The following is a 26721-nucleotide window of genomic DNA, read 5'->3' as shown; positions in this document are numbered from 1 at the left end:
GACATCAATAAAAAACGTCAGAAGCATGTTCATACAGCTCTTATACATGTGTAATTGACATAACAATCGAAAAAAATTCGAAAAACGGTCCAGAAACCACTTTTTTACAAGATGCTACGTTTTCAAAAAAAATATCATTTTATCAAAATCTGAGACTTGGGTAAGAATTGGGTATCATTTGCTGTATGAAAAACCAAGGTGGAGCACGCTCGCCATCTAAAGGAAATTTGGGGTGTTACAATTGGCAATTGCCATCGGAAAATTGCCATATGATTGGCCCGGAGATGGGCCGATTTGGGTGGTTATTTCAATCGTGTGTATGATTCGTGCTATGCCAATATGTTGCCATGTTATTTTGTCCAAATCAGGGGGGTAATCCCTTACTGAGTGGATAGGAACATTAGCCTGCTGGCCTTACTGAGTGGATAGGAACATTAGCCTGCTGGCCTTACTGAGTGGATAGGAACATTAGCCTGCTGGCCTTACTGAGTGGACAGGAACATTAGCCTGCTGGCCTTACTGAGTGGACAGGAAAATTAGCCTGCTGGCCTTACTGAGTGGACAGGAACATTAGCCTGCTGGCCTTACTGAGTGGATAGGAACATTAGCCTGCTGGCCTTACTGAGTCGATAGGAACATTAGCCTGCTGGCCTTACTGGGTCTATAGGAACATTAACCTGCTGGCCTTACTGAGTGGATAGGAACATTAGCCTGCTGGCCTTACTGAGTGGACAGGAACATTAGCCTGCTGGCCTTACTGAGTCTATAGGAACATTAGCCTGCTGGCCTTACTGGGTGGATAGGAACATTAGCCTGCTGGCCTTACTGAGTCGATAGGAACATTAGCCTGCTGGCCTTACTGAGTCGATAGGAACATTAGCCTGCTGGCCTTACTGGGTGGATAGGAACATTAGCCTGCTGGCCTTACTGAGTGGATAGGAACATTAGCCTGCTGGCCTTACTGAGTGGATAGGAACATTAGCCTGCTGGCCTTACTGAGTCGATAGGAACATTAGCCTGCTGGCCTTACTGAGTGGATAGGAACATTAGCCTGCTGGCCTTACTGAGTGGATAGGAACATTAGCCTGCTGGCCTTACTGGGTGGATAGGAACATTAGCCTGCTGGCCTTACTGAGTGGACAGGAACATTAGCCTGCTGACCTTACTGAGTGGATAGGAACATTAGCCTGCTGGCCTTACTGAGTGGATAGGAACATTAGCCTGCTGGCCTTACTGAGTGGATAGGAAATTAGCCTGCTGGCCTTACTGGGTGGATAGGAACATTATCCTGCTGGCCTTACTGGGTCGATAGGAACATTATCCTGCTGGCCTTACTGAGTGGATAGGAACATTAGCCTGCTGGCCTTACTGGGTGGATAGGAACATTAGCCTGCTGGCCTTACTGAGTGGACAGGAACATTAGCCTGCTGGCCTTACTGAGTGGATAGGAACATTAGCCTGCTGGCCTTACTGAGTGGATAGGAACATTAGCCTGCTGGCCTTACTGAGTGGATAGGAAATTAGCCTGCTGGCCTTACTGGGTGGATAGGAACATTATCCTGCTGGCCTTACTGGGTCGATAGGAACATTATCCTGCTGGCCTTACTGAGTGGATAGGAACATTAGCCTGCTGGCCTTACTGAGTCGATAGGAACATTAGCCTGCTGGCCTTACTGGGTCGATAGGAACATTAGCCTGCTGGCCTTTCTGGGTGGATAGGAACATTAGCCTGCTGGTCTTACTGAGTGGATAGGAACATTAGCCTACTGGCCTTACTGAGTGGATAGGAACATTAGCCCCAGCTATTTAGGAGGGATATCACACCTGGCACAAACTATTGTCTAGTTGTGTTTTTCCTGCTGAGGGGTGCCCTATGCCTGCGCCCAGAGGGGAGTAGTTTATAGTCCGGGTACAGGGGGTGACTTGGGTCTAAAATGATTTTGTGAGCCTTGCAGAGGGCCCTGACCTTAAAGATCTCATCCAGGCCTGTCTGTTTGACTCCCAGTACCTTGCAGAGGGCCCTGACCTTACAGATCTCATCCAGGCCTGTCTGTTTGACTCCCAGTACCTTGCAGAAGGCCCTGACCTTACAGATCTCATCCAGGCCTGTCTGTTTGACTCCCAGTACCTTGCAGAGGGCCCTGACCTTACAGATCTCATCCAGGCCTGCCTGTTTGACTCCCAGTACCTTGCAGAGGGCCCTGACCTTACAGATCTCACCCAGGCCTGTCTGTTTGACTCCCAGTACCTTGCAGAGGGCCCTGACCTTACAGATCTCATCCAGGCCTGTCTGTTTGACTCCCAGTACCTTGCAGAGGGCCCTGACCTTACAGATCTCATCCAGGCCTGTCTGTTTGACTCCCAGTACCTTGCAGAGGGCCCTGACCTTACAGATCTCATCCAGGTCTGTCTGTTTGACTCCCAGTACCTTGCAGAGGGCCCTGACCTTACAGATCTCATCCAGGCCTGTCTGTTTGACTCCCAGTACCCTGCAGAGGGCCCTGACCTTAAAGATCTCATCCAGACCTGTCTGTTTGACTCCCAGTACCTTGCTGAGGGTCCTGACCTTAACAATCTCATCCAGGCCTGTCTGTTTGACTCCCAGTACCTTGCAGAAGGCCCTGACCTTACAGATCTCATCCAGGCCTGTCTGTTTGACTCCCAGTACCTTGCAGAGGGCCCTGACCTTACAGATCTCATCCAGGCCTGTCTGTTTGACTCCCAGTACCTTGCAGAGGGCCCTGACCTTAAACATCTCATCCAGGCCTGTCTGTTTGACTCCCAGTACCTTGCAGAGGGCCCTGACCTTACAGATCTCATCCAGACCTGTCTGTTTGACTCCCAGTACCTTGCAGAGGGCCCTGACCTTACAGATGTCATCCAGACCTGTCTGTTTGACTCCCAGTACCTTGCAGAGGGCCCTGACCTTACAGATCTCATCCAGGCCTGTCTGTTTGACTCCCAGTACCTTGCAGAGGGCCCTGACCTTACAGATCTCATGCAGACCTGTCTGTTTGACTCCCAGTACCTTGCAGAGGGCCCTGACCTTAAAGATCTCATCCAGGCCTGTCTGTTTGACTCCCAGTACCTTGCAGAGGGCCCTGACCTTACAGATCTCATCCAGGCCTGTCTGTTTGACTCCCAGTACCTTGCAGAGGGCCCTGACCTTACAGATCTCATCCAGACCTGTCTGTTTGACTCCCAGTACCTTGCAGAGGGCCCTGACCTTACAGATCTCATCCAGGCCTGTCTGTTTTACTCCCAGTACCTTGCAGAGGGCCCTGACCTTACAGATCTCATCCAGACCTATCTGTTTGACTCCCAGTACCTTGCAGAGGGCCCTGACCTTACAGATCTCATCCAGACCTGTCTGTTTGACTCCCAGTACCTTGCAGAGGGCCCTGACCTTACAGATCTCATCCAGGCCTGTCTGTTTGACTCCCAGTACCTTGCAGAGGGCCCTGACCTTACAGATCTCATGCAGACCTGTCTGTTTGACTCCCAGTACCTTGCAGAGGGCCCTGACCTTAAAGATCTCATCCAGGCCTGTCTGTTTGACTCCCAGTACCTTGCAGAGGGCCCTGACCTTACAGATCTCATCCAGGCCTGTCTGTTTGACTCCCAGTACCTTGCAGAGGGCCCTGACCTTACAGATCTCATCCAGGCCTGTCTGTTTGACTCCCAGTACCTTGCAGAGGGCCCTGACCTTACAGATCTCATCCAGGCCTGTCTGTTTGACTCCCAGTACCTTGCAGAGGGCCCTGACCTTACAGATCTCATCCAGGCCTGTCTGTTTGACTCCCAGTACCTTGCAGAGGGCCCTGACCTTACAGATCTCATCCAGGCCTGTCTGTTTGACTCCCAGTACCTTGCATGCTGTGGTGATAATCCCTCTCAGCATATTTCTCTGGCTGACAGTGGCATTCCCAAACCAACAAACAATACAAAAAGTTAAAATACTTTCAATGAAAGATTTGTAAAACAGAGTCAGTATAGTACAGTCAACATTAAAAGATCCCAGCTTTTTGAGAAAGTACAGTCTCTGTTGACTCTTTTTGTAGATCAGATCTGTACATTTACTCCACTGAAGCTTATTGTCCAAAAGGACACCCAGATATTTGTTTTCCTCTACAATCTCTACATTCTGACCTCTGATAGATGTTGCAGAGGTAATGGACAAAGCGTTGAGTGTATACGATTCCTTTAGCCTGGTAGTAACTTATAGTAACCATATACTGTGTGTGTGTGTGTGTGTTGCAGGGGGCCCGTGTATGGGTCAAGGAGAAGGAGCAGCTGGTCCCCTCTACTGTCAGCTCCTGTGGAGACGGAACCCTGGTCCTCACTACCGACTATGGAGAGGTACGACACACACACACACACACACACACACACACACACACACACACACACACACACAAATTCATCACAAAGATCTGCAGCAATTGATGCTAGCCTTGCTAGTATTGCATGCTCACACACACACACACACACACACTCTCTCTCAGACATGGTTTTAACGGACGGTTTACAGTGTTAGTCATTTGGGCCATGTCAGTGTTAGTCATTTGGGCCAGGTCAGTGTTAGTCATTTGGGCCATGTCAGTGTTAGTCATTTGGGCCATGTCAGTGTTAGTCATTTGGGCCATGTCAGTGTTAGTCATTTGGGCCATGTCAGTGTTAGTCATTTGGGCCATGTCAGTGTTAGTCATTTGGGCCATGTCAGTGTTAGTCATTTGGGCCATGTCATTGTTAGTCATTTGGGCCATGTCAGTGTTGCTGGTCTTCCTGTGGTCTAGTTATCCTGGCCCACTTTCTCCTCTCATCCATATTCAAATGTTCATCTCTGACATATATTCCCTACAAGGAACGGCTAGAAACGCTAGCATCACACACACACACACTCACTCACACACACACACAGATACACACATATATAAAGCTGTTGTCCTGCCCAGCTCACCACCACTGGCCAAAAAAATTGAATTAAATGTTTGTTTTAATCTAATTAAGAATGTGTGTATAATTTCCCCCCACCTACACACACACACACACACACACACACACACACACACACACACAGCTCTGTGGATGTAATGGCTTTTGATGGTTGTTGTAGAGTGTGTTTGGCTCCAGGTGGCAGGGTTTACATTGAGCTAATAATGATGGTTGTTGTAGAGTGTGTTTGGCTCCAGGTGGCAGGGTTTACATTGAGCTAATAATAGTACTCTGGTTTTCCTTCCAGGATACATACAGTTGAAGTCGGAAGTTTACATACATCTTAGCCAAATACATTTAAACTCAGTTTTTCACAATTCCTGACATTTAATCCCAGTAAAAATTCCCTGTTTTAGGTCAGTTAGGATCACCACTTTATTTTAAGAATGTGAAATGTCAGTATAATAGTAGAGAGAATGATTTATTTCAGATTTTATTTCTTTCATCACATTCCCAGTGGGTCAGAAGTTTACATACACTCAATTAGTATTTGGTAGTATTGCCTTTAAATTGTTTAACTTGGGTCAAACGTTTCAGGTAGCCTCCCACAAGCTTCCCACAATAATTTGGGTGAATTTTGGCCCATTCCTCCTGACAGAGCTGATGTAACAGAGCTGATGTAAGCTTTTTCAGTTCTGCCCACACATTTTCTATAGGATTGAGGTCATGGCTTTGTGATGGCCACTCCAATACCTTGACTTAGTTGTCCTTAAGCCATTTTGCCACAACTTTGGAAGTATGCTTGGGGTCATTGTACATTTGGAAGACCCATTTGCGACCAAGCTTTAACTTCCTGACTGATGTCTTGAGATGTTGTTTCAATATATCCACATAATTTTCTTCCTAATGATGCCATCTATTTTGTGAAGTGCACCAGTCCCTCCTGCAACAAAGCACCCCCACAACATGATGCTGCCACCCCCGTGCTTCACGGTTGGGATGGTGTTCTTCGGCTTGCAAGCCTCCCCCTTTTTCCTCCAAACATAACGATGGTCATTATGGCCAAACAGTTCTATTTTTGTTTCATCAGACCAGAGGACATTTCTCCAAAAAGTACGATCTTTGTCCCCATGTGCAGTTGCAAAACGTAGTCTGGATTTTTTATGGCGGTTTTGGAGCAATGGCTTCTTCCTTGCTGAGCGGCCTTTCAGGTTATGTCGATATAGGACTCGTTTTACTGTGGATATCGATACTTTTGTACCTGTTTCCTCCAGCATTTTCACAAGGTCCCTTGCTGTTGTTCTGGGATTGATTTGCACTTTTCGCACCAAAGTACGTTCATCTCTAGGAGACAGAACGCGTCTCCTTCCTGAGCGGTATGATGGCTGCATGGTCCCATGGTGTTTATATTTGCGTACTATTGTTTGTACAGATGAACGTGGCTGATTACTTTTGATTTTCCCATGATGTCAAGCAATGAGGCACTGAGTTTGAAGGTAGGCCTTGAAATACATCCACAGGTACACCTCCAATTGACTCAAATTATGTCAATTAGCCTATCAGAAGCTTCTAAAGCCATGACATAATTTTCTGGAATTTTCCAAGCTGTTTAAAGGCACAGTCAACTTAGTGTATGTAAACTTCTGACCCACTGGAATTGTGATACAGTGAATTATAAGTGAAATAATCTGTGTGTAGAGATGGAGATTCTCCATTGAGTTTGCTTTGAGTCCAGGACTAGGCTTCATCTGTTTCGGGGAAAGCGCCCCTTAAGGTTCAGGGAGGGTAGAGTACGTTATAGTTAGCTTTTGTATGTCTAATGACATCATTAAAGAGACGACACTTGGTGAAATGAATGCAACTGACTTACAGTGTTGCCATCAATCAACCGCGTTCGAAAACGGATTTGTGCCGGAGTATCTGATCCTAGATCTGTGTTGAAGCCAGCTAACTATGGGATGGGGAACGTCATGCTCGGTTACCATGGAAACGGAGAGTCACAGTGGAGGGATTCTCTGAATGTGTTCGTCTGTGATTGGCTGGCGGTGTCATCACATGGATGCATGTGGATGCACACTGGATTTTGGCTTCCATCTCTGTGTCTGTGAGAACATCACACTGGATACACACACACACACACACACACACACACACACACACACACACACACACACACACACACAACCACACAACCACACACACAACCACACACACACACACACACACACGGTATACTAGTAACTGTGGGTCACATTGATTTGTTGGTCATAACGTAGGAAGATCAATGCACTCTAAATGCGTGTGTATGTGTTTTGGTGTGTGTCTATGTGTGTGTGTGTACGTGTGCATGTGCGTGTGTGAGGGGTACTGCTCAGTCGCTACAAAGAGTTAGACATATTCTCGACACACACACCCATACACACATACACATGTGAACACACACACACACACACACACACACACAGGCTGTGTTAGAGCTGGGTTATACAGAGAGATAGTAATGTGACCTGGATTTCAGAGGCTAGCGGGAAAGCTGCAGTGAGAGCTCACGTGAGTACAGGATACGCTCCAGGGACCAGTCCACACACACACACACACACACACACACCACACACACACACCACACACACCACACACACACCACACACACACACACACACCACACACACACACACACACACACACACACCACACACACACCACACACACACACACACACACACACACATACACACACACACACACACACACCACACACACACACACACACACACACACACACACACACATCTGGATAGACAACCACATGAACACATACACACCTGCACCTGTAGAGTCTTCTGTTGTTTCTCTCCATCTCTCTCTCTTTCCCTCTCTCTTTCTCTCTCTCTTTCCCTGTCTCTTTCTCTCTCTCACATACACTCATATTAGGCTCTCTTAATCCACATCACTCTGCAGTTCACAGTGCAGTGAGAGAGAGATGCAGTGTACACCTCTCTCTCCTATCTCTCTCTCTTTCTCTATCTCTCTCTATCTCTCTCTCTTTCTCTCCCACTCTATCTCTCTCTCCCACTCTCTCCCTCTCTATCTCTCTCTCTTTCTCTCTCTCCCTCTCTCTCCCTCTCTATCTCTCTCTCCCTCTCTATCTCTCTATCTTTCTCTCCCTCTCTATCTATCTCTCTCTTTCTCTCCCTCTCTATCTCTCTCTCTTCCTCTACCTCTCTCTCCCTCTCTATCTCTCTCTCTTTCTCTACCTCTCTCTCTCTCTTTCTCTCTATATATGTTTCTCCCTCCACCATTTACAACCAGAGACACAAATTAGACTAAGTTAACCATGCTCCACTTCTCTCTCTCCCTCTCTCATTCTCTCTTCTTCACTTGCTCTGTCTTTCATTCTTGGCTCGTTCTCTCTCTCCTCTTTTTGTCTCTCTCATCATCCATTTTTAAACTATCCTAGTGTAGAAGATGTGGGGGGTTCTGCTGTGTGTGTGTGTGTGTGTGTGTGTGTGTGTGTGTGTGTGTGTGTGTGTGTGTGTGTGTGTGTGTGTGTGTGTGTGTGTGTGTGTGTGTGTGTGTGTGTGTGTGTGTTATTTAAAGCACACCAGAGGGCAAAAGAACAGAAGGAGACGTTTTATTCAAAACATGTTTTTACTCCTCTAGCCTGTTTTTGTTAGTGACATACAGTACTTCTACTGGCTCTTACTCAACAGTCTGAACACACACACACACACACACACACACACACACACACACTGACCATTCACACAGGGAGCAGGGCTCGAGATTCAATCTGAAAGAGAGAAGGAGTGGGGGAAGGGGAAAGGAGAGAGGGAGGAGAGGGAGGAGAGGTAGCAGGGCCAAGGAGAGAAATTCATGTTGAAGGGGAGGGGAGGCAGAGGGAGGAAGAGATGAAAAGAAAGGAGGGATAGAAAGAAACGGGAGAGGGATAAAGAGAGGGTAGGAAATGGACCCAGGGACTAAGAACTGAGGAAGATAGGAGAGTCTATATGCAGAGGAACAGAGAGAGAGGGTGAAGAGGGAGAAAAGAGAGAGGGGGAGAGTGGATTTATAGAAGAATATAGTGAGAGAGAGAGGAGGGAAGAGATTTAGCCGAAGCTAATGGACTAGTATAATCTGTGAAAGCGGCCCTCTCTAGTGTGTGTGTGTGTGTGTGTGTGTGTGTGTGTGTCGAGGATACTCTTTGTAGCGACTGAGTTGTACCCCCTCGCACGCACATGCACACGTAGTACACACACACATACACACATACACACACACATTTAGAGTGCATTGATCTTCCTGCGTAATGATCAACAAATCAATGTGACCCACAGTTACTAGTATAGCGTGTGATTGTGAGTGTGTGTGTGTGTGTGTGTGTGTGTGTGTGTGTGTGTGTGTGTGTGTGTGTGTGTGTGTGTGTGTGTGTGTGTGTCTTTACTCCCTCTCTCTCTATGTTATCCAGTGTGATGTTCTCACAGACACAGAGATGGAAGCCAATCCAGTTATCTGATGGAATTAGTCACTTTAGTACATTACTCTTCCCAGTAAGACCATATAATCCTAATAATCCGATATTAGAGCGTGAGAGAGACCTAGACAGACTGAGAGGGGGGAGACAGAGAGAAAGAGAGAGAGACCTAGACAGACAGAGAGAGGGGAGACAGAGAGAAAGAGAGAGAGACCTAGACAGACAGAGAGGGGGGAGACAGAGAGAAAGAGAGAGAGACCTAGACAGACAGAGAGGGAGGAGACAGAGAGAAAGAGAGAGAGACCTAGACAGACAGAGAGGGAGGAGACAGAGAGAAAGAGAGAGACAAACAGAGAGGGGAGAGACAGACAGGGAGGGGAGAGACAGAGAGAGACCTAAATAGACAGAGAGGGGGAGAGACAGAGAGAGAGAGAGACCGAGAGAAAGAGAGAGAGACATAGACAGACAGAGAGGGGGGAGACAGAGAGAGAGAGACATAGTCAGACAGAGAGGGGAGAGACAGAGAGAGAGAGAGACAGAGAGGGGGAGAGACAGAGAGAGAGAGTGAGAGAGAGAGAGAGAGACATAGACAGACAGAGAGGGGCAAAAGAGAGAGAGAAAGAGAGACAGAAAGGGGGAGAGACAGAGAGAAAGAGAGAGACACAGACAGACAGAGAGGGGAGAGAGAGAGAGAGAGAGACAGACAGACAGACAGAGAGGGGGGAGAGAGAGACATAGACAGACAGAGATGGGGAGAAAGAGAGAGAGAAAGAGAGACAGAGAGGGGGAGAGACAGAGAGAAAGAGAGAGACACAGACAGACAGAGAGGGAGAGAGAGAGACAGACAGACAGAGAGGGGGGGAGAGAGAGAGAGACAGACAGAGAGGGAGGGAGAGAGAGAGAGAGAGACAGACAGAGAGGGAGGGAGAGAGAGAGAGACAGACAGACAGAGAGGGAGGGAGAGAGAGAGAGACAGACAGACAGACAGACAGACAGACAGACAGACAGACAGACAGACAGACAGAGATGGAGACAGACAGACAGACAGACAGACAGACAGACAGACAGACAGACAGACAGACGGGAGAGAGATACATTTAGAATATTTGGTGATGTGGCATTACACTACTACCTCCCTGGCACGACACACAATTTCTACAAGCTATTGTTGCTCTGTGTGTATACAATGTGTGTGTGTGTGTGTGTGTGTGTGTGTGTGTGTGTGTGTGTGTGTGTGTGTGTGTGTGTGTGTGTGTGTGTGTGTGTACAAGGTGTGTGTGTTATCTCCATATGTATGCAGCTGTGTGAGCCATGAATAACATGCGTGTGAACCCATAACACAACACATGGACAGGCATTTCTCTCTCTCTCTCTCTCTCTCACACACACACACACACACACACACACATACGGCTCGCACAGAGGCGTTCCTCTCCCATGCTGGGAAGGAGAGGAGAACGAGAGGGATGTGGGGATGACAGAGAGATATGGAGAGAGATGTGGGGATGACAGAGAGATATGGAGAGAGATGTGGGGATGACAGAGAGATATGGAGAGAGATGTGGGGATGACAGAGAGATATGGAGAGAGATGAGGCGATGACAGAGAGATATGGAGAGAGATGTGGGGATGACAGAGAGATATGGAGAGAGATGTGGGGATGACAGAGAGATATGGAGAGAGATGTGGGGATGACAGAGAGATATGGAGAGAGATGTGGGGATGACAGAGAGATATGGAGAGAGATGTGGGGATGACAGAGAGATATGGAGAGAGATGTGGGGATGACAGAGAGATATGGAGAGAGATGTGGGGATGACAGAGAGATATGGAGAGAGATGTGGGGATGACAGAGAGATATGGAGAGAGATGTGGGGATGACAGAGAGATATGGAGAGAGATGTGGGGATGACAGAGAGATATGGAGAGAGATGTGGGGATGACAAAGAGATATGGAGAGATATGGAGAGAGATGTGGGGATGACAAAGAGATATGGAGAGATATGGAGAGAGATGTGGGGATGACAGCGAGATATGGAGAGAGATGTGGGGATGACAGAGAGATATGGAGAGAGATGTGGGGATGACAGAGAGATATGGAGAGAGATGTGGGGATGACAGAGAGATACAGAGAGATGTGGGGATGACAGAGAGATATGGAGAGAGATGTGGGGATGACAGAGAGATATGGAGAGAGATGTGGGGATGACAGAGAGATATGGAGAGAGATGTGGGGATGACAGAGAGATATGGAGAGAGATGTGGGGATGACAGAGAGATATGGAGAGAGATGTGGGGATGACAGAGAGATATGGACAGAGATGTGGTGATGACAGAGAGATATGGAGAGAGATGTGGGGATGACAGAGAGATACGGAGAGAGATGTGGGGATGACAGAGAGATATGGAGAGAGATGTGGGGATGACAGAGAGATATGGAGAGAGATGTGGGGATGACAGAGAGATATGGAGAGAGATGTGGGGATGACAGAGAGATATGGAGAGAGACGTGGGGATGACAGAGAGATATGGAGAGAGATGTGGGGATGACAGAGAGATATGGAGAGAGATGTGGGGATGACAGAGAGACATGGAGAGAGATGAGGCGATGACAGAGAGATATGGAGAGAGATGTGGGGATGACAGAGAGATATGGAGAGAGACGTGGGGATGACAGAGAGATATGGAGAGAGACGTGGGGATGACAGAGAGATATGGAGAGAGATGTGGGGATGACAGAGAGATATGGAGAGAGATGTGGGGATGACAGAGAGACATGGAGAGAGATGAGGGGAGGACAGAGAGATATGGAGAGAGATGTGGGGAGGACAGAGAGATATGGAGGGAGATGAGGGGAGGACAGAAGGCTATGGAGTGTGTGTGTGTGTGTGTGTGTGTGTGTGTGTGTGTGTGTGTGTGTGTGTGTGTGTGTGTGTGTGTGTGTGGTGTGTGTATGGCTGTGCTGTTCTCTATGGCTTGTATAAAGAGAGTGAATAGATAAATAGATATGGGACATGGGAAGTCACAGCCGTACACTTAACGTAAGTACCATGTGTCAGGACCTCCAGGGAGGAACTAATGACGTGTGTGTATGTGTGTGTGTGTATGTGTGTGTGTGTGTGTGTGTGTGTGCGTGTGCATACCTTTGTGTCTACAGATGTTGGATCTTAATTTGAGCCAGTTTCACACAGCAGGAAAACAATCCTTCAGCAACAGGAAACGGAGCGTGGATTAACCAACACTCCTGTGCTCTTAGAAGTCAGCCTGGAGCATTAGGAGTACATATCTGGTCTCTCTCTCACACACACACACACACACACACACACACACACACACACACACGCTCAGGTGTGACTGTGCCCTATGACTGCATCCACCTCAGACCGGACACTGTACAATCCCCTTCAACAACCAACCAGACTTCTGGACTCTCCACTGAGTTGACATAAGAACATCCTGGGATTCTATAGGACTCCACTTCTGTTGTCAGATGAGACGTCAGCCATCAGTGGAATGACTGAAGGAGCTTTTCATGGAAATAACATGTCAATCATGTACTGTTACTGCATTATACTGCATTGTACTTCATTGTACTTCATTGTACTTCATTGTACTGTGCAGTGGCTATACTGATATGAGGGTGAGTCTAGGCTTGGACTCCTCACCCCCTCCTCTCCTCTCCTCCTCTCCTCTCCTTCATGACCACTGTTAGATGAAAGGACTGGTAGGTGTACATGGCCTACCAGACCAGGCATCATGGACAAAATGATCTCTCTCTCTCCCTCCTTCGGTCTCTTCTTCTTTTCCTCTCCCTCGTTCCACTGGGCTCCCTTCCCCTCTTCTCTCCAGTTGCCATGGAAACTGATGACATAGATGTGGGGGCTTGGCTCTTTCACATGCAGAAGGAAAGAGAGAGAGAGAGAGAGAGATTACACTACATGACCAATAGTATGTGGACACCTGCTCATCTCATTCCAAAATCATGGGCATTAATATGGAGTTGGTCCCCCTGATGTTGGGCGATTAGGCCTGGCTCGCAGTCGGCGTTCCAATTCAGCCCAAAGGTGTTCAATGGGGTTGAGGTCAGCGCTCTGTACAGGCCAGTCAAGTTCTTCCACATCGATCTCGACATACCATTTCTGTATGAACCTCGCTTTGTGCATTGTCATGCTGAAACAGGAAAGGACCTTCCCCAAACTGTTGCCACAAAGTTGGAAGCACAGAATCATCTAGAATGTCATTGTATGCGGTAGCTTTAAGATTTCCCTTCACTGGAACTAAGGTGCCTGAACCATGAAAAACAGCCCCTCAGCTGTCGTACTGCCAGATGGTGAAGCGTGATTCATCACTCCAGAGAACACGTTTCCACTGCTCCAGAGTCCAATAGCGACGACCTTTACACCACTCCAGCCGATGCTTGGCATTGCGTCATGATGATCTTAGGCTTGTGTGTGGCTGCTCGGCCATGGAAACACATTTCATGAAGCTCCTGATGAACAGGTCTTGTGCACTCGGCGGTCCCGTTCTGTGAGCTTGTGTGGCCTACCACTTCGCGGCTAAGCCGTTGTTGCTCATAGACGTTTCTACTTCACAATAACAGCACTTACAGTAGACCAGGGCAGCTCTAGCAGGGATGGAATTTGCCGAACTGACTTGTTGGAAAGGTGGCATCCTATGACGGTGCCACGTTGAAAGTCACTGAGCTCTTCAGTAAGGCCATTCTACTGTCAATGTTTGTCTATGGAGATTGCATGGCCGTGTGCTCAATTTTATACAGGTCAGCAACGGGTGTGGCTGAAATAGCCGAATCCACTCATTTGAAGGGGAGTTCGACATACTTTTGTATATATAGTGTAGATGGAATGAGATGAGTTTATTAGTGACACAGGGTTTGAGATGTAATGGCAGGGTACAGATGTAATGGCAGGGTGACAGATGTAATGGCAGGGTGACAGATGTAATGGCAGGGTGACAGATGTAATGGCAGGGTGACAGATGTAATGGCAGGGTACAGATGTAATGGCAGGGTGACAGATGTAATGGCAGGGTGACAGATGTAATGGCAGGGTGACAGATGTAATGGCAGGGTACAGATGTAATGGCAGGGTGACAGATGTAATGGCAGGGTACAGATGTAATGGCAGGGTGACAGATGTAATGGCAGGGGGACAGATGTAATGGCAGGGTGACAGATGTCATGGCAGGGTGGCAGATGTAATGGCAGGGTGACAGATGTAATGGCAGGGTGACAGATGTAATGGCAGGGTGACAGATGTCATGGCAGGGTGGCAGATGTAATGGCAGGGTGACAGATGTAATGGCAGGGGGACAGATGTAATGGCAGGGTGACAGATGTCATGGCAGCGTGGCAGATGTAATGGCAGGGTGACAGATGTAATGGCAGGGTGACAGATGTAATGGCAGGGTGACAGATGTAATGGCAGGGTGACAGATGTAATGGCAGGGTGACAGATGTAATGGCAGGGGGACAGATGTAATGGCAGGGTGACAGATGTAATGGCAGGGTGACAGATGTAATGGCAGGGTGACAGATGTAATGGCAGGGTGACAGATGTAATGGCAGGGTGACAGATGTAATGGCAGGGTGACAGATGTAATGGCAGGGTACAGATGTAATGGCAGGGTACAGATGTAATGGCAGGGTGACAGATGTAATGGCAGGGTGACAGATGTAATGGCAGGGTGACAGATGTAATGGCAGGGTGGCAGATGTAATGGCAGGGTGACAGATGTAATGGCAGGGTGACAGATGTAATGGCAGGGTGACAGATGTAATGGCAGGGTGGCAGATGTAATGGCAGGGTGACAGATGTAATGGCAGGGTGACAGATGTAATGGCAGGGTGACAGATGTAATGGCAGGGTTACAGATGTAATGGCAGGGTGACAGATGTAATGGCAGGGTGACAGATGTAATGGCAGGGTGGCAGGGTACAGAGCAGGTCAAGGAAAGAGAAGTGAATGAGAGGGTGTAGAATGTCTATAGAAGGAGCAGCAGGGGGACGGAGGTTTTTGTTGCATCATAATGTCCCTGAAAAGAGAAACTAGTCTGCTCATCTCTCTGTGTCTGTGTTAAGGACATGGTATACATGGGTATTTACCAACCCATTGTACTATGGGCCAACGCAACAACAATAAACCAGTGGAAGGGCCTTAACAACACACCCTCAATACACCAGTGGAAGGGCCTTAGCAACACACCCTCAATACACCAGTGTCTTAGCAACACACCCTCAATACACCAGTGGAAGGGCCTTAGCAACACACCCTCAATACACCAGTGGAAGGGCCTTAGCAACACACCCTCAATACACCAGTGGAAGGGCCTTAGCAACACACCATCAATACACCAGTGGAAGGGCCTTAGCAACACACCCTCAATACACCAGTGGAAGGGCCTTAGCAACACACCCTCAATACACCAGTGGAAGGGCCTTAGCAACACACCCTCAATACACCAGTGGAAGGGCCTTAGCAACACACCCTCAATACACCAGTGGAAGGGCCTTAGCAACACACCCTCAATACACCAGTGGAAGGGCCTTAGCAACACACCCTCAATACACCAGTAAAAGGGCCTTAGCAACACACCTTCAATACACCAGTGGTGATCATTTCCTGTTCAAGGAATTGCAAGAACTGAAAATACCTCTCTTTCTCAATTCATGAATTGGAATTTAATTGAAATGAGACTAAATGTCATTAACTCCAACTGTGCAGTATTTACCTTTGCATCTGTAATATGTATCCCCTCTTTCTCTCTCTCTATCTCTCTCCACTCCTCCCTCTCTCTATCTCTCTCCACTCCTCCCTCCCTCTCTCTCACTCTCTCTCTCTCTCTACTCCTCCCTCCCTCTCTCTCACTCTCTCTCTCTCTCTACTCCTCCCTCCCTCTCTATCTATCTCTCTCCACTCCTCCCTCCCTCTCTCTCTCTCTCTCTACTCCTCCCTCCCTCTCTCTCTATCTCTCTCTACTCCTCCCTCCCTCTCTCTATCTCTCTCCACTCTTCCCTCTCTCTCTCTATCTCTCTCCACTCCTCCCTCCCTCCCTCTCTCTCTCTCTCTCTCTCTCTACTCCTCCCTCCCTCTCTTTCTCTCTCTCTACTCCTCCCTCCCTCTCTATCTATCTCTCTCTACTCCTCCCTCCCTCTCTCTATCTCTCTCCACTCTTCCCTCTCTCTCTCTCTCTCTCCACTCCTCCCTCCCCTCTCTCTCTCTCTCTCTCTCTCTACTCCTCCCTCCCTCTCTATCTATCTCTATCTATCTCTCTCTACTCCTCCCTCCCTCTCTCTCTCTCTCTCTCTATTTCTCTCCACTCCTCCCTCCCTCTCTCTCTCTCTCTCTCTCTCTCTCTCTACTCCTCCCTCCCTCTCTATCTATCTCTCTCTACTCCTCCCTCCCTCTCTATCTATCTCTATCTATATCTCTCTACTCCTCCCTCCCTCTCTCTCTCTCTCTCTCTCTACTCCTCCCTCCCTCTCTCTCTCTCTCTCTATTTCTCTCCACTCCTCCCTCCCTCTCTCTCTCTATCTATCTCTCTCTACTCCTCCCTCCCTCTCTATCTATCTCTATCTATCTCTCTCTACTCCTCCCTCCCTCTCTATCTATCTCTATCTATATCTCTCTACTCCTCCCTCCCTCTCTCTCTCTCTTTCTCTTTACTCCTCCCTCCCTCTCTATCTATCTCGATCTATATCTCTCTACTCCTCCCTCCCTCTCTATCTATCTTTCTCCACTCCTCTCTCTCTCTGCCCCCCCCCGTCCTCTCTAGGTGTTGTATCTCCAGCAGGCCGAGGTGACTAGAGAGAGAGTGTACGCTATGCATCAGTCCAGTATAGATGGAGTGGAGGACATGTCCACTCTGGCAGAACTACACGAAGCTGCCATCATGCACAACCTCTACCAGCGCTACCAGAAAGACAGCATCTATGTAAGTCACACACTAACACACACACACACACTAACACACACACACGTGCACGCACACACTCGTGCGTGTGCTATACAATGGATGCCTCCCTTCCTCTTCCGGTAATCTCCTGGCTAAAGGCTTTTGACTGGAAACACAAATCAGCTTATATCATCTCTTCTTCTGTCCGTGTGTGTGTGTGTGTGCGTGTGTGTGCGCACGTGTGTGTGTGTGTGTGTGTGCGTGCGTGTGTGTGTGTGTGTGCGTGCGTTTGTGTGTGTGTGCGTGTGTGCGTGTGTGTGTGGGTGTGTGGGTGTGCGTGTGTGTGTGTGTGTGTGTGCGTGTGTGCGCATGTGTGTGTGCGTGTGGGTGTGTGTGTGTGTGCGCGCGTGTGTGTGTGTGCGTGTGTGCGCGTGTGTGTGTGTGCGTGTGTGCGTGTGTGTGTGCGTGTGTGTGTGGGTGTGTGTCTGGGGAGGTGGTCTATAAATTACACACTCTTGCATGGTTACTAGCTAAGTAGTTCACATCTGCTTTACTGGCACCCAGCCTCAGCCCTTCTACCCATAATGCACCTCTCTACAGTAGTAGACAACAGTACTGTGTTATCCCCTAAATAGGAGCTAGATTTGATATCATTAATTGACAGGCAGACAGACACAGAAGACAGGAAGATGGCTTAAAGGACACAGAGACACAGAGTGACCTAGCGTAGGTGATGAAACACACTGTGTGTGTCTGTGTGAGACAGAGGCCACGGAGGATGACCTTATCGACATGATGAGGAGGGATTTCCTTTAAGCTGATCGCATTAGTTCACCCGGTGTGCTGGTCACGTTTCTGTGTCAGTGTGTGTGTGTGTGTGTGTGTGTGTGTGTGTGTGTGTGTGTGTGTGTGTGTGTGTGTGTGTGTGTGTGTCCAGAGAATATGCGGAGTACAGAATATGATCCGATGCTGACTTGCTGACTTGATGTGTCAGCTGAATGTAAGGGAAGTAAACAAGGACTTCTCTTTTCTAATACTCCAAAATGGCTGCCTTCATCTCTCCCCTCTCTAGCTCTGTTCTCTCATCTGTCTGTGTTTCTCTGAGTAATATATAGTACATTTTATCCTGGTGCTGGATACAACTAGTGTGTGTGTGTGTGTGTGTGTGTGTGTCTCAGACCAACATAGGCAGTATCCTAGCAGCGGTGAACCCTTATAAACAGATCCCAGGCATGTATGACCTAGATAGAGTTGAGCTGTACAGTCGCCACCACATCGGAGAACTCCCGCCCCACATCTTCGCTGTAGCCAATGAGTGTTACCGCTGCATCTGGAAACGACACGACAGCCAATGCGTCCTCATCAGGTGAGATTTGATTGGTCGAGTATGAAGTTGTTGTTTAGACCTTTCCCATCTGACCCCTTGTCCAATCACATCCAATGACGATTCGCTCATTAATCTGATTTGGTTTACAGACCAAAGGTGAACTCAATATCTATTAACCAATCACTGTTTAATATATGTTATAGTCCAGACAAATAGTGTTAAGCTGTCAGATTCATTTGGTGGAGAAGGTCAGAGAAAGGTTAAGTGTGGTTTTTAGGGTGTGACCGTGTGTGTGTGTGTGTGTGTGTGTGTGTGTGTGTGTGTGTGTGTGTTCCAGTGGGGAGTCGGGGGCTGGTAAGACAGAGAGCACCAAGCTGCTGCTGCAGTTCCTGTCTGTGATGAGCCAGAACTCTGCTGGGACTCCTCCCTCTGAGAAGACCACGCGAGTGGAGCAGTCCATCGTTCAGAGCAGGTATACACACACACACACACACACACACACACACACGGTCACACCCTAAAAACCACACTTAACTATCTAAACACACACACACTAACATTCCTCTCTGTGTGCAGTCCGATCATGGAGGCGTTTGGGAATGCCAAGACAGTCTACAACAACAATTCTAGTCGCTTTGGGAAGTTCATCCAGCTCCACTTCTCCCAGAGCGGGAACATCCATGGTGGATGTATCGTTGACTGTATCCTTCTCTGTCCTGCTCTCTGTCCCCAGTCCTACTCCAGTGGTTCTGTCCTGCTCTCTGTCCCAGTCCACCCCAGTGGTTCTGTCCTGCTCTCTGTCCCCAGTCCTACTCCAGTGGTTCTGTCCTGCTCTCTGTCCCCAGTCCTACTCCAGTGGTTCTGTCCTGCTCTCTGTCCCCAGTCCACCCCAGTGGTTCTGTCCTGCTCTCTGTCCCCAGTCCTACTCCAGTGGTTCTGTCCTGCTCTCTGTCCCCAGTCCTACTCCAGTGGTTCTGTCCTGCTCTCTGTCCCCAGTCCTACTCCAGTGGTTCTGTCCTGCTCTCTGTCCCCAGTCCTACTCCAGTGGTTCTGTCCTGCTCTCTGTCTCCAGTCCTACTCCGGTGGTTCTGTCCTGCTCTCTGTCCCCAGTCCTACTCCGGTGGTTCTGTCCTGCTCTCTGTCCCCAGTCCTACTCCGGTGGTTCTGTCCTGCTCTCTGTCCCCAGTCCTACTCCGGTGGTTCTGTCCTGCTCTCTGTCCCCAGTCTACTCCGGTGGTTCTGTCCTGCTCTCTATCCCCAGTCCTCCCCCGGTGGTTCTGTCCTGCTCTCTGTCCCCAGTCCTACTCCAGGTGGTTCTGTCCTGCTCTCTGTCCCCAGTCCCACCCCAGTGGTTCTGTCCTGCTCTCTGTCCCCAGTCCTACTCCAGTGGTTCTGTCCTGCTCTCTGTCCCCAGTCCTACTCCAGTGGTTCTGTCCTGCTCTCTGTCCCCAGTCCTACTCCGGTGGTTCTGTCCTGCTCTCTGTCCCCAGTCCTACTCCAGTGGTTCTGTCCTGCTCTCTGTCCCCAGTCCTACTCCAGTGGTTCTGTCCTGCTCTCTGTCCCCAGTCCTACTCCAGTGGTTCTGTCCTGCTCTCTGTCCCCAGTCCACTCCAGTGGTTCTGTCCTGCTCTCTGTCCCCAGTCCACTCCAGTGGTTCTGTCCTGCTCTCTGTCCCCAGTCCTACTCCAGTGGTTCTGTCCTGCTCTCTGTCCCCAGTCCTACTCCAGTGGTTCTGTCCTGCTCTCTGTCCCCAGTCCTACTCCAGTGGTTCTGTCCTGCTCTCTGTCCCCAGTCCTACTCCAGTGGTTCTGTCCTGCTCTCTGTCCCCAGTCCACTCCAGTGGTTCTGTCCTGCTCTCTGTCCCCAGTCCTACTCCAGTGGTTCTGTCCTGCTCTCTGTCCCCAGTCCTACTCCAGTGGTTCTGTCCTGCTCTCTGTCCCCAGTCCTACTCCAGTGGTTCTGTCCTGCTCTCTGTCCCCAGTCCACTCCAGTGGTTCTGTCCTGCTCTCTGTCCCCAGTCCTACTCCAGTGGTTCTGTCCTGCTTTCTGTCCCCAGTCCTACTCCAGTGGTTCTGTCCTGCTCTCTGTCCCCAGTCCTACTCCAGTGGTTCTGTCCTGCTCTCTGTCCCCAGTCCTACTCCAGTGGTTCTGTCCTGGTCTCAGTCCACTCCAGTGGTTCTGTCCTGGTCTCAGTCCACTCCAGTGGTTCTGTCCTGGTCTCAGTCCACTCCAGTGGTTCTGTCCAGTCATAACACATCATGTCTGTTCAACATGTTTAACCTCCTTAACTCCTTTCCTCAGATTTACTGGAGAAGGTAATGTTCTACTCTCTATCTGGGGCGGTCGTACACACACACGCACGCACGCACGCACACACACACACACACATGCATAGTCACACACCTCACACATATAGTCACACACATGCATAGTCACACACACACACATGCATAGTCACACACACGCACACACATACAGTCACACACCTCACACATAGTCACACACACACACACACACACACATACAGTCACACACACAACTTGTTCTAGACCTGTGTTCCTTCTACTGTAGAACCGCGTGGTGAGACAGAACCCTGGAGAACGGAACTACCACATCTTCTACGCCCTGCTGGCCGGAGCCAACCAGGAACACAGGGGTGAGGAGAGTTCTGGCCATGTTGTAGTTATGTTGCAATATGGTTGTTGTGATGTTGACAACAACATTATCAATGTTGTCCAAATGGGTGGTAATATTGTAGTTATGTTGTCCCAATGTTGTGGTAATGTTGTGTCTCCTCTCAGAGCTGTATTTCCTGGACGACCCTCCTGAGTCATTCCACTACCTCAGCCAATCAGGCTGTCTCAAAGACAAGAGCCTTGATGATAAACAGCTCTTCAACAGTGTCATGGTTAGTGTGTGTGTGTGTGTGTGTGTGTGTGTGTGTGTGTGTGTGTGTGTGTGTGTGTGTGTGTGTGTGTGTGTGTGTGACTATGTGTGAAGTGTGTGACTGTATGTGTATGCGTGTGTGTGACTATGCATGTGTGTGTGTGTGACTATATGTGTGAGGTGTGTGACTATGCATGTGTGTGTGTGTGTGTGTGTGTGTGTGTGTGTGTGTGCGTGCATGCGTGAGTATTAATGTATGTGGGATATTTGTGTGTGTGTGTTTGTAACTGTGTTTGTACGTGTGTCTATGTTTTGTAACATTTGTATGTTTGTGTGTGTGTGTTATTTTTGGCGTGTGTGTTTGTGTGTGTGTGTGTGTGTGTTATTTTTGGCGTGTGTGTTTGTGTGTGTGTGTGTGTGTTATTTTTGGCGTGTTTGTGTGTGTGTGTGTGTGTGTTATTTTTGGCGTGTTTGTGTGTGTGTGTTATTTTTGGCGTGTGTGTTTGTGTGTGTGTGTGTGTGTGTGTGTTATTTTTGGCGTGTGTGTTTGTGTGTGTGTGTGTGTGTGTTATTTTTGGCGTGTGTGTTTGTGTGTGTGTGTGTTGGTGTGACATTGTAATACTGAACATGTAGGAGGCGCTGAAGGTGATGGAGTTCAGTGAGGAGGAGACCAGAGACATGTTCAAACTGCTGTCTGGAGTCCTACAGCTGGGCAACATTCAGTTCATGACCGCCGGAGGAGCGCAGATCACCACCAAACAGGGTAGGTATGTGTGTGTGGTTTGGTTGTGTGTGTGTGTGTGTGAGTACATGTGTGTAATGTGTCTCCCTCTCCAGTGCTCAGTAATGTCAGTGACCTACTCGGGCTGGACTGCTTCCAGCTGTCTGAGGTGCTGACGCAGAGATCCATGATCCTCAGAGGAGAAGAGATATGCTCTCCGCTCACCATAGAACAGGTACACACACACACACACACATACTCTCGCACATGCACACACAGGGACTTACACATGCATTTGCATTAACACAGTGCACGGAAGTTTCATTGCACCTCTCTCCCCCCCCTCTCCCTCTCTCTCGCCCCCCCTCTCTCTCTCTCTCTCTCCCCCCCTCTCTCTCTCCCCCCCTCTCTCTCTCGCTCTCTCTCTCTCTCCCCTCTCCCCCCCCTCTCTCCCCCCCTCTCTCTCTCCCCCTCTCTCTCTCGCTCTCTCTCTCTCTCGCTCTCTCTCTCCCCCCTCTCCCTCTCCCCCTCTCCCTCTCTCTCCCCCTCTCCCCCCTCTCTCTCTCTCCCCCCTCTCTCTCGCCCCCCCTCTCTCTCTCTCTCTCTCTCTCCCCCCCTCTCTCTCTCCCCCCCCTCTCTCTCGCTCTCTCTCTCTCTCCCCCCCCTCTCCCTCTCTCTCTCCCCCTCTCCCTCTCTCTCTCTCTCCCCCTCTCCCCCTCTCCCCCCCTCTCTCTCTCTCCCCCCCCTCTCTCCCCCCTCTCTCCCCCTCTCTCTCTCTCCCTCCCAGGCGGTGGATTCCCGGGACTCTGTTTCCATGGCTCTGTATTCCCAGTGTTTTTCCTGGATCATTCTCCGGATCAACCAGAAGATCAGAGGGAAAGACAACTTCAAATCCATCGGAATACTGGACATCTTTGGCTTCGAGAACTTCCAGGTGAGGTGTTCTATTCCAACTTCCATCGTTGTCCAACACACACACACACACACACACACACACACACACACACACACTCACACGCACAAATGCACGTATGACTGACGGTTCGAAACCAGTTAATCTCTATCCCACTGAGCTATCTCACTACACGCGCATATGGTACACCACCACATACACACACTCTTTCTCTCCATATCTCAAAGGTGTGTGTGTTGTTCCTCTAGGTGAATCGGTTTGAGCAGTTCAACATCAACTACGCCAATGAAAAGCTGCAGGAGTACTTCAACAAACACATCTTCTCTCTGGAACAACTGGAGTACAACAGGTACACACACACACACACACACAGATATACACACACACACACACACACACAGATATACATACACACACACACACACACACAGATATACACACACACACACACAGATATATATACACACACACACACACATATACCCACACGCACACTGAGATATACACACACACACACTGAGATATACACACACACACACACACACTGAGATATACACACACACACACACACACACTGAGATATACACACACACACACACACATAGCTATATACCCCCACACACACAGATATATACACACACACACACACACACACAGATATATACACACACAGACAGATATATATACACACTGTCGTGACTTTACCTTCATTAATCTGATGACTGTTATTTATTTAATCCACTAGCTATGTTTAATTATTACCCGATTTAAATTAATTGTGTAACAATTAACTCATTAGGATTTGGGGCACCACGGAAGAAGTTGTTTAGAGAGTTACCATCTCCCGAATTAAACTCTATAAGGTCTTTACCTATAACATCCATAAAACAGTCAACATATTAATCATTACCTCTTATCATATCATCATTCTGAACAGTCGTAACCTCCTGCATCTACAAAAACCCCAGTCTTACTTATGATTCAGTACTACACCAATTGGTTGAATGATTTATTTATTAGCTAACTAAATAATAACACAGAATAAACATACACCGTTTACATAAGACAAAAATATATGGACTGACAAAATATGGCGGCTTATACACAACGAATGAAGAGGGGTGGGGAGGAGAGAGCGAGAGAAAAAGGGACACTTATCGTGGATACATTTTAGAACTATTCTCACGTTAATCATATACGTTGCACACAAACCGCCGCCCGTTTGGAATAAGAAATCATGAATGTATTTACGTGTGAGTGCCTTTGCTCAGCCAGAACCAGGCCTTCTTAGGAAGGATGTGGGTTGGCCTTTCAGCGGCACGCTGGTAAGGCTCTGATTGTCCGAAGGGGTCCGGATCTGTCTCTTCTACTGTTGTTCACTCTGGAAGATAGCCAGCCATGTCGACAGTTCCCATTGGTGATGAGCGTAGTAGGATAGTCTCACTTAGATGAGTTTTTCTCGATATCTGAGGACAGCCAATCAACTGTGCCAGTGATTGTCTGAGGTGAGCTTCTCGCCTCTTCCTCCTCGTGTTGATAGTCAGGATTTAAACCACTTTAGACGTGAGCTGCAACTCCTCGTCTTTCCTGGTCTAATGTTCATTTCGTTGGCAATGCTTTTTATGCACTCTCATCAAAAGGGGATTGTTCCATCAGTCTGACACGCTCTCCGACCTCACTCGGGCGTTTATAGGAGATAGATAGGAGATAGATAGGAGATAGATTCTCTCATACCTCCTAAAATCACATTCCTATCTTAACAAAAATACTTTCAGAATTTTTCATATTATATGCACAACATTAAGGATGTAGACTTCATACCTGTAGTGTAAATACTTTTCAAGTTACAGTATTTATTTTATACCCATTTTAATGACATCACAAAATAAAAAACAATATGACATTAGTTTTCTATAGCTCCCCACTGACCATTCCCTACATTCTTATGTTAGAAATATTGATCCATTATCCACTTTTGACTGTGTTAGAGTTTAAGAGGGAAAACTGTCTGTGAAACAAAGACATTCCTTTGGTTGATACTAAAGGGGGAGAAAGAGCCCCCCTTTCTCCTGTAATTTACAACAGGGTGTAAACTTTACAACTGTCAAAACGGCCCAGTACCCTCCTCCCTTTTTCTGTGGGTGAGAGAAGGTCTGGTTATTGTCAATCATTGCCAAGCTGATCTTACCCATTGTGATCCTCACAGGACAGTAATGACAACACACACACACACACACACACACACACAGAGAGAGAGAGATACACACACACTGAGATATACACACACATTCTGAAACAGAAACGACGTTGGGCTCTACCTGTGATAACGCTGTGTGTCCATAGAGAGGGAGTCCAGTGGGAAGCAATAGACTGGATGGATAACGCTGAGTGTCTGGACCTCATAGAGAAGGTAAGAGACCAAAGTTGTCTCCCAAATGGCATTCTACAGATGTAGGATATTAATTTGAGCCAGTGGATTATTATTATCTGAATTATTATGTGGGAAAATCAAGTCTGATGACATTTCAAAGTGAAAATTCCAAACTTCAGAAGCCTTTTTAAATCTCAAATACACTACAAGTTTAAAATGTCCAGTATTGCAAGAAAGTTCTCCTGCTACAGGGTGACCAAATTAAGATCCTACATCTGTATTCCCTATTTAGTCCATTACTTGGGCCCATGGAGTTCTGGCCAAAAAGAGTGCACTATATAGGGAATAGGGTGCTATTTAGGATTCAGCCCAACACTGGGGCTGATGTAATGTTAATGGGAAGTAGATTTAATCTGATGTTTTGGTTGTGTGTCTCTCCGCCAGAAACTTGGCATGCTAGCATTGGTCAACGAGGAGAGTCGCTTCCCCAAAGGGACAGACTTCACACTGCTGGAGAAACTACACAGCAGGCACTCTGTGAGTCATACAGTACACACACACACAGACCCACACAAACGACCCCGCCCCGCCCCACCCAACACAACACACACACACACAAACACCACAGGTGGCTGGTGACACCTTCATTGTGGAGGATTGGCTCATAGTAATGGCTGGAACAGAGTGTACTTAATGGTATAAAACTCCTCAAACACATAGTTTGATAGCAATCCATACACTCTATTCCACCATTATTATGCGCCGTCCTCCCCTCACCAGCCTCCTGTGACACACATACACATGCTACTATGTGACTGACATTCATTAATATGGTGGGATATAACTTGTCCCCTTCTCCCTCTGCAGACAAACCCTTACTATGTGAAGCCTCGACTGGCTGACCATCAGTTTGGCATCAGGCACTATGCTGGAGAGGTTCTGTATGATGTCACCGGGGTTCTGGAGAAGAACAGAGACACGTTCAGAGACGACATCCTCAACATGCTGAAGGAGAGCAGACTGGACTTCATCTATGATCTGTTTGAGAGAGTGGGCAGCAGGAACAGTGAGGAGACTCTGAAGATGGGAACAGCCAGACGCAAGCCTACTGTCAGTTCACAGTTTAGGGTGAGAGAAGTTGTGTGTCTGTGTGTGTGTGTGTGTGTGTGTGTGTGTGTGTGCGTGT

General features: G+C 48.2%; 1 protein-coding gene across 2 annotated transcripts in view; it reads left to right on the top strand.

Moving 5' to 3' along the window:
- Positions 1–26721, top strand: part of LOC115179433 (unconventional myosin-X-like) — a 72760-nt gene that overhangs the window by 28658 nt on the left and 17381 nt on the right. For both annotated transcript variants that reach the window (XM_029740948.1, XM_029740947.1), the window contains exons 2-16: positions 4261–4359; positions 17198–17356; positions 18496–18683; positions 18982–19116; positions 19221–19345; positions 20946–20959; positions 21216–21300; positions 21446–21552; positions 22164–22293; positions 22368–22486; positions 23039–23185; positions 23413–23513; positions 25508–25574; positions 25980–26072; positions 26403–26663. In XM_029740948.1, coding sequence (XP_029596808.1) covers positions 4261–4359; positions 17198–17356; positions 18496–18683; positions 18982–19116; positions 19221–19345; positions 20946–20959; positions 21216–21300; positions 21446–21552; positions 22164–22293; positions 22368–22486; positions 23039–23185; positions 23413–23513; positions 25508–25574; positions 25980–26072; positions 26403–26663 — 1830 coding nt within the window. The remainder of the gene's footprint in view (positions 1–4260; positions 4360–17197; positions 17357–18495; positions 18684–18981; positions 19117–19220; positions 19346–20945; positions 20960–21215; positions 21301–21445; positions 21553–22163; positions 22294–22367; positions 22487–23038; positions 23186–23412; positions 23514–25507; positions 25575–25979; positions 26073–26402; positions 26664–26721) is intronic.

This window comes from Salmo trutta, chromosome 39, assembly GCF_901001165.1.
Source record: "Salmo trutta chromosome 39, fSalTru1.1, whole genome shotgun sequence".
Classification (NCBI taxonomy): Eukaryota; Metazoa; Chordata; class Actinopteri; order Salmoniformes; family Salmonidae; genus Salmo; species Salmo trutta.
Note: the sequence above shows the minus strand (reverse complement) of the source record. Positions and strands in the feature narration are given on the sequence as shown.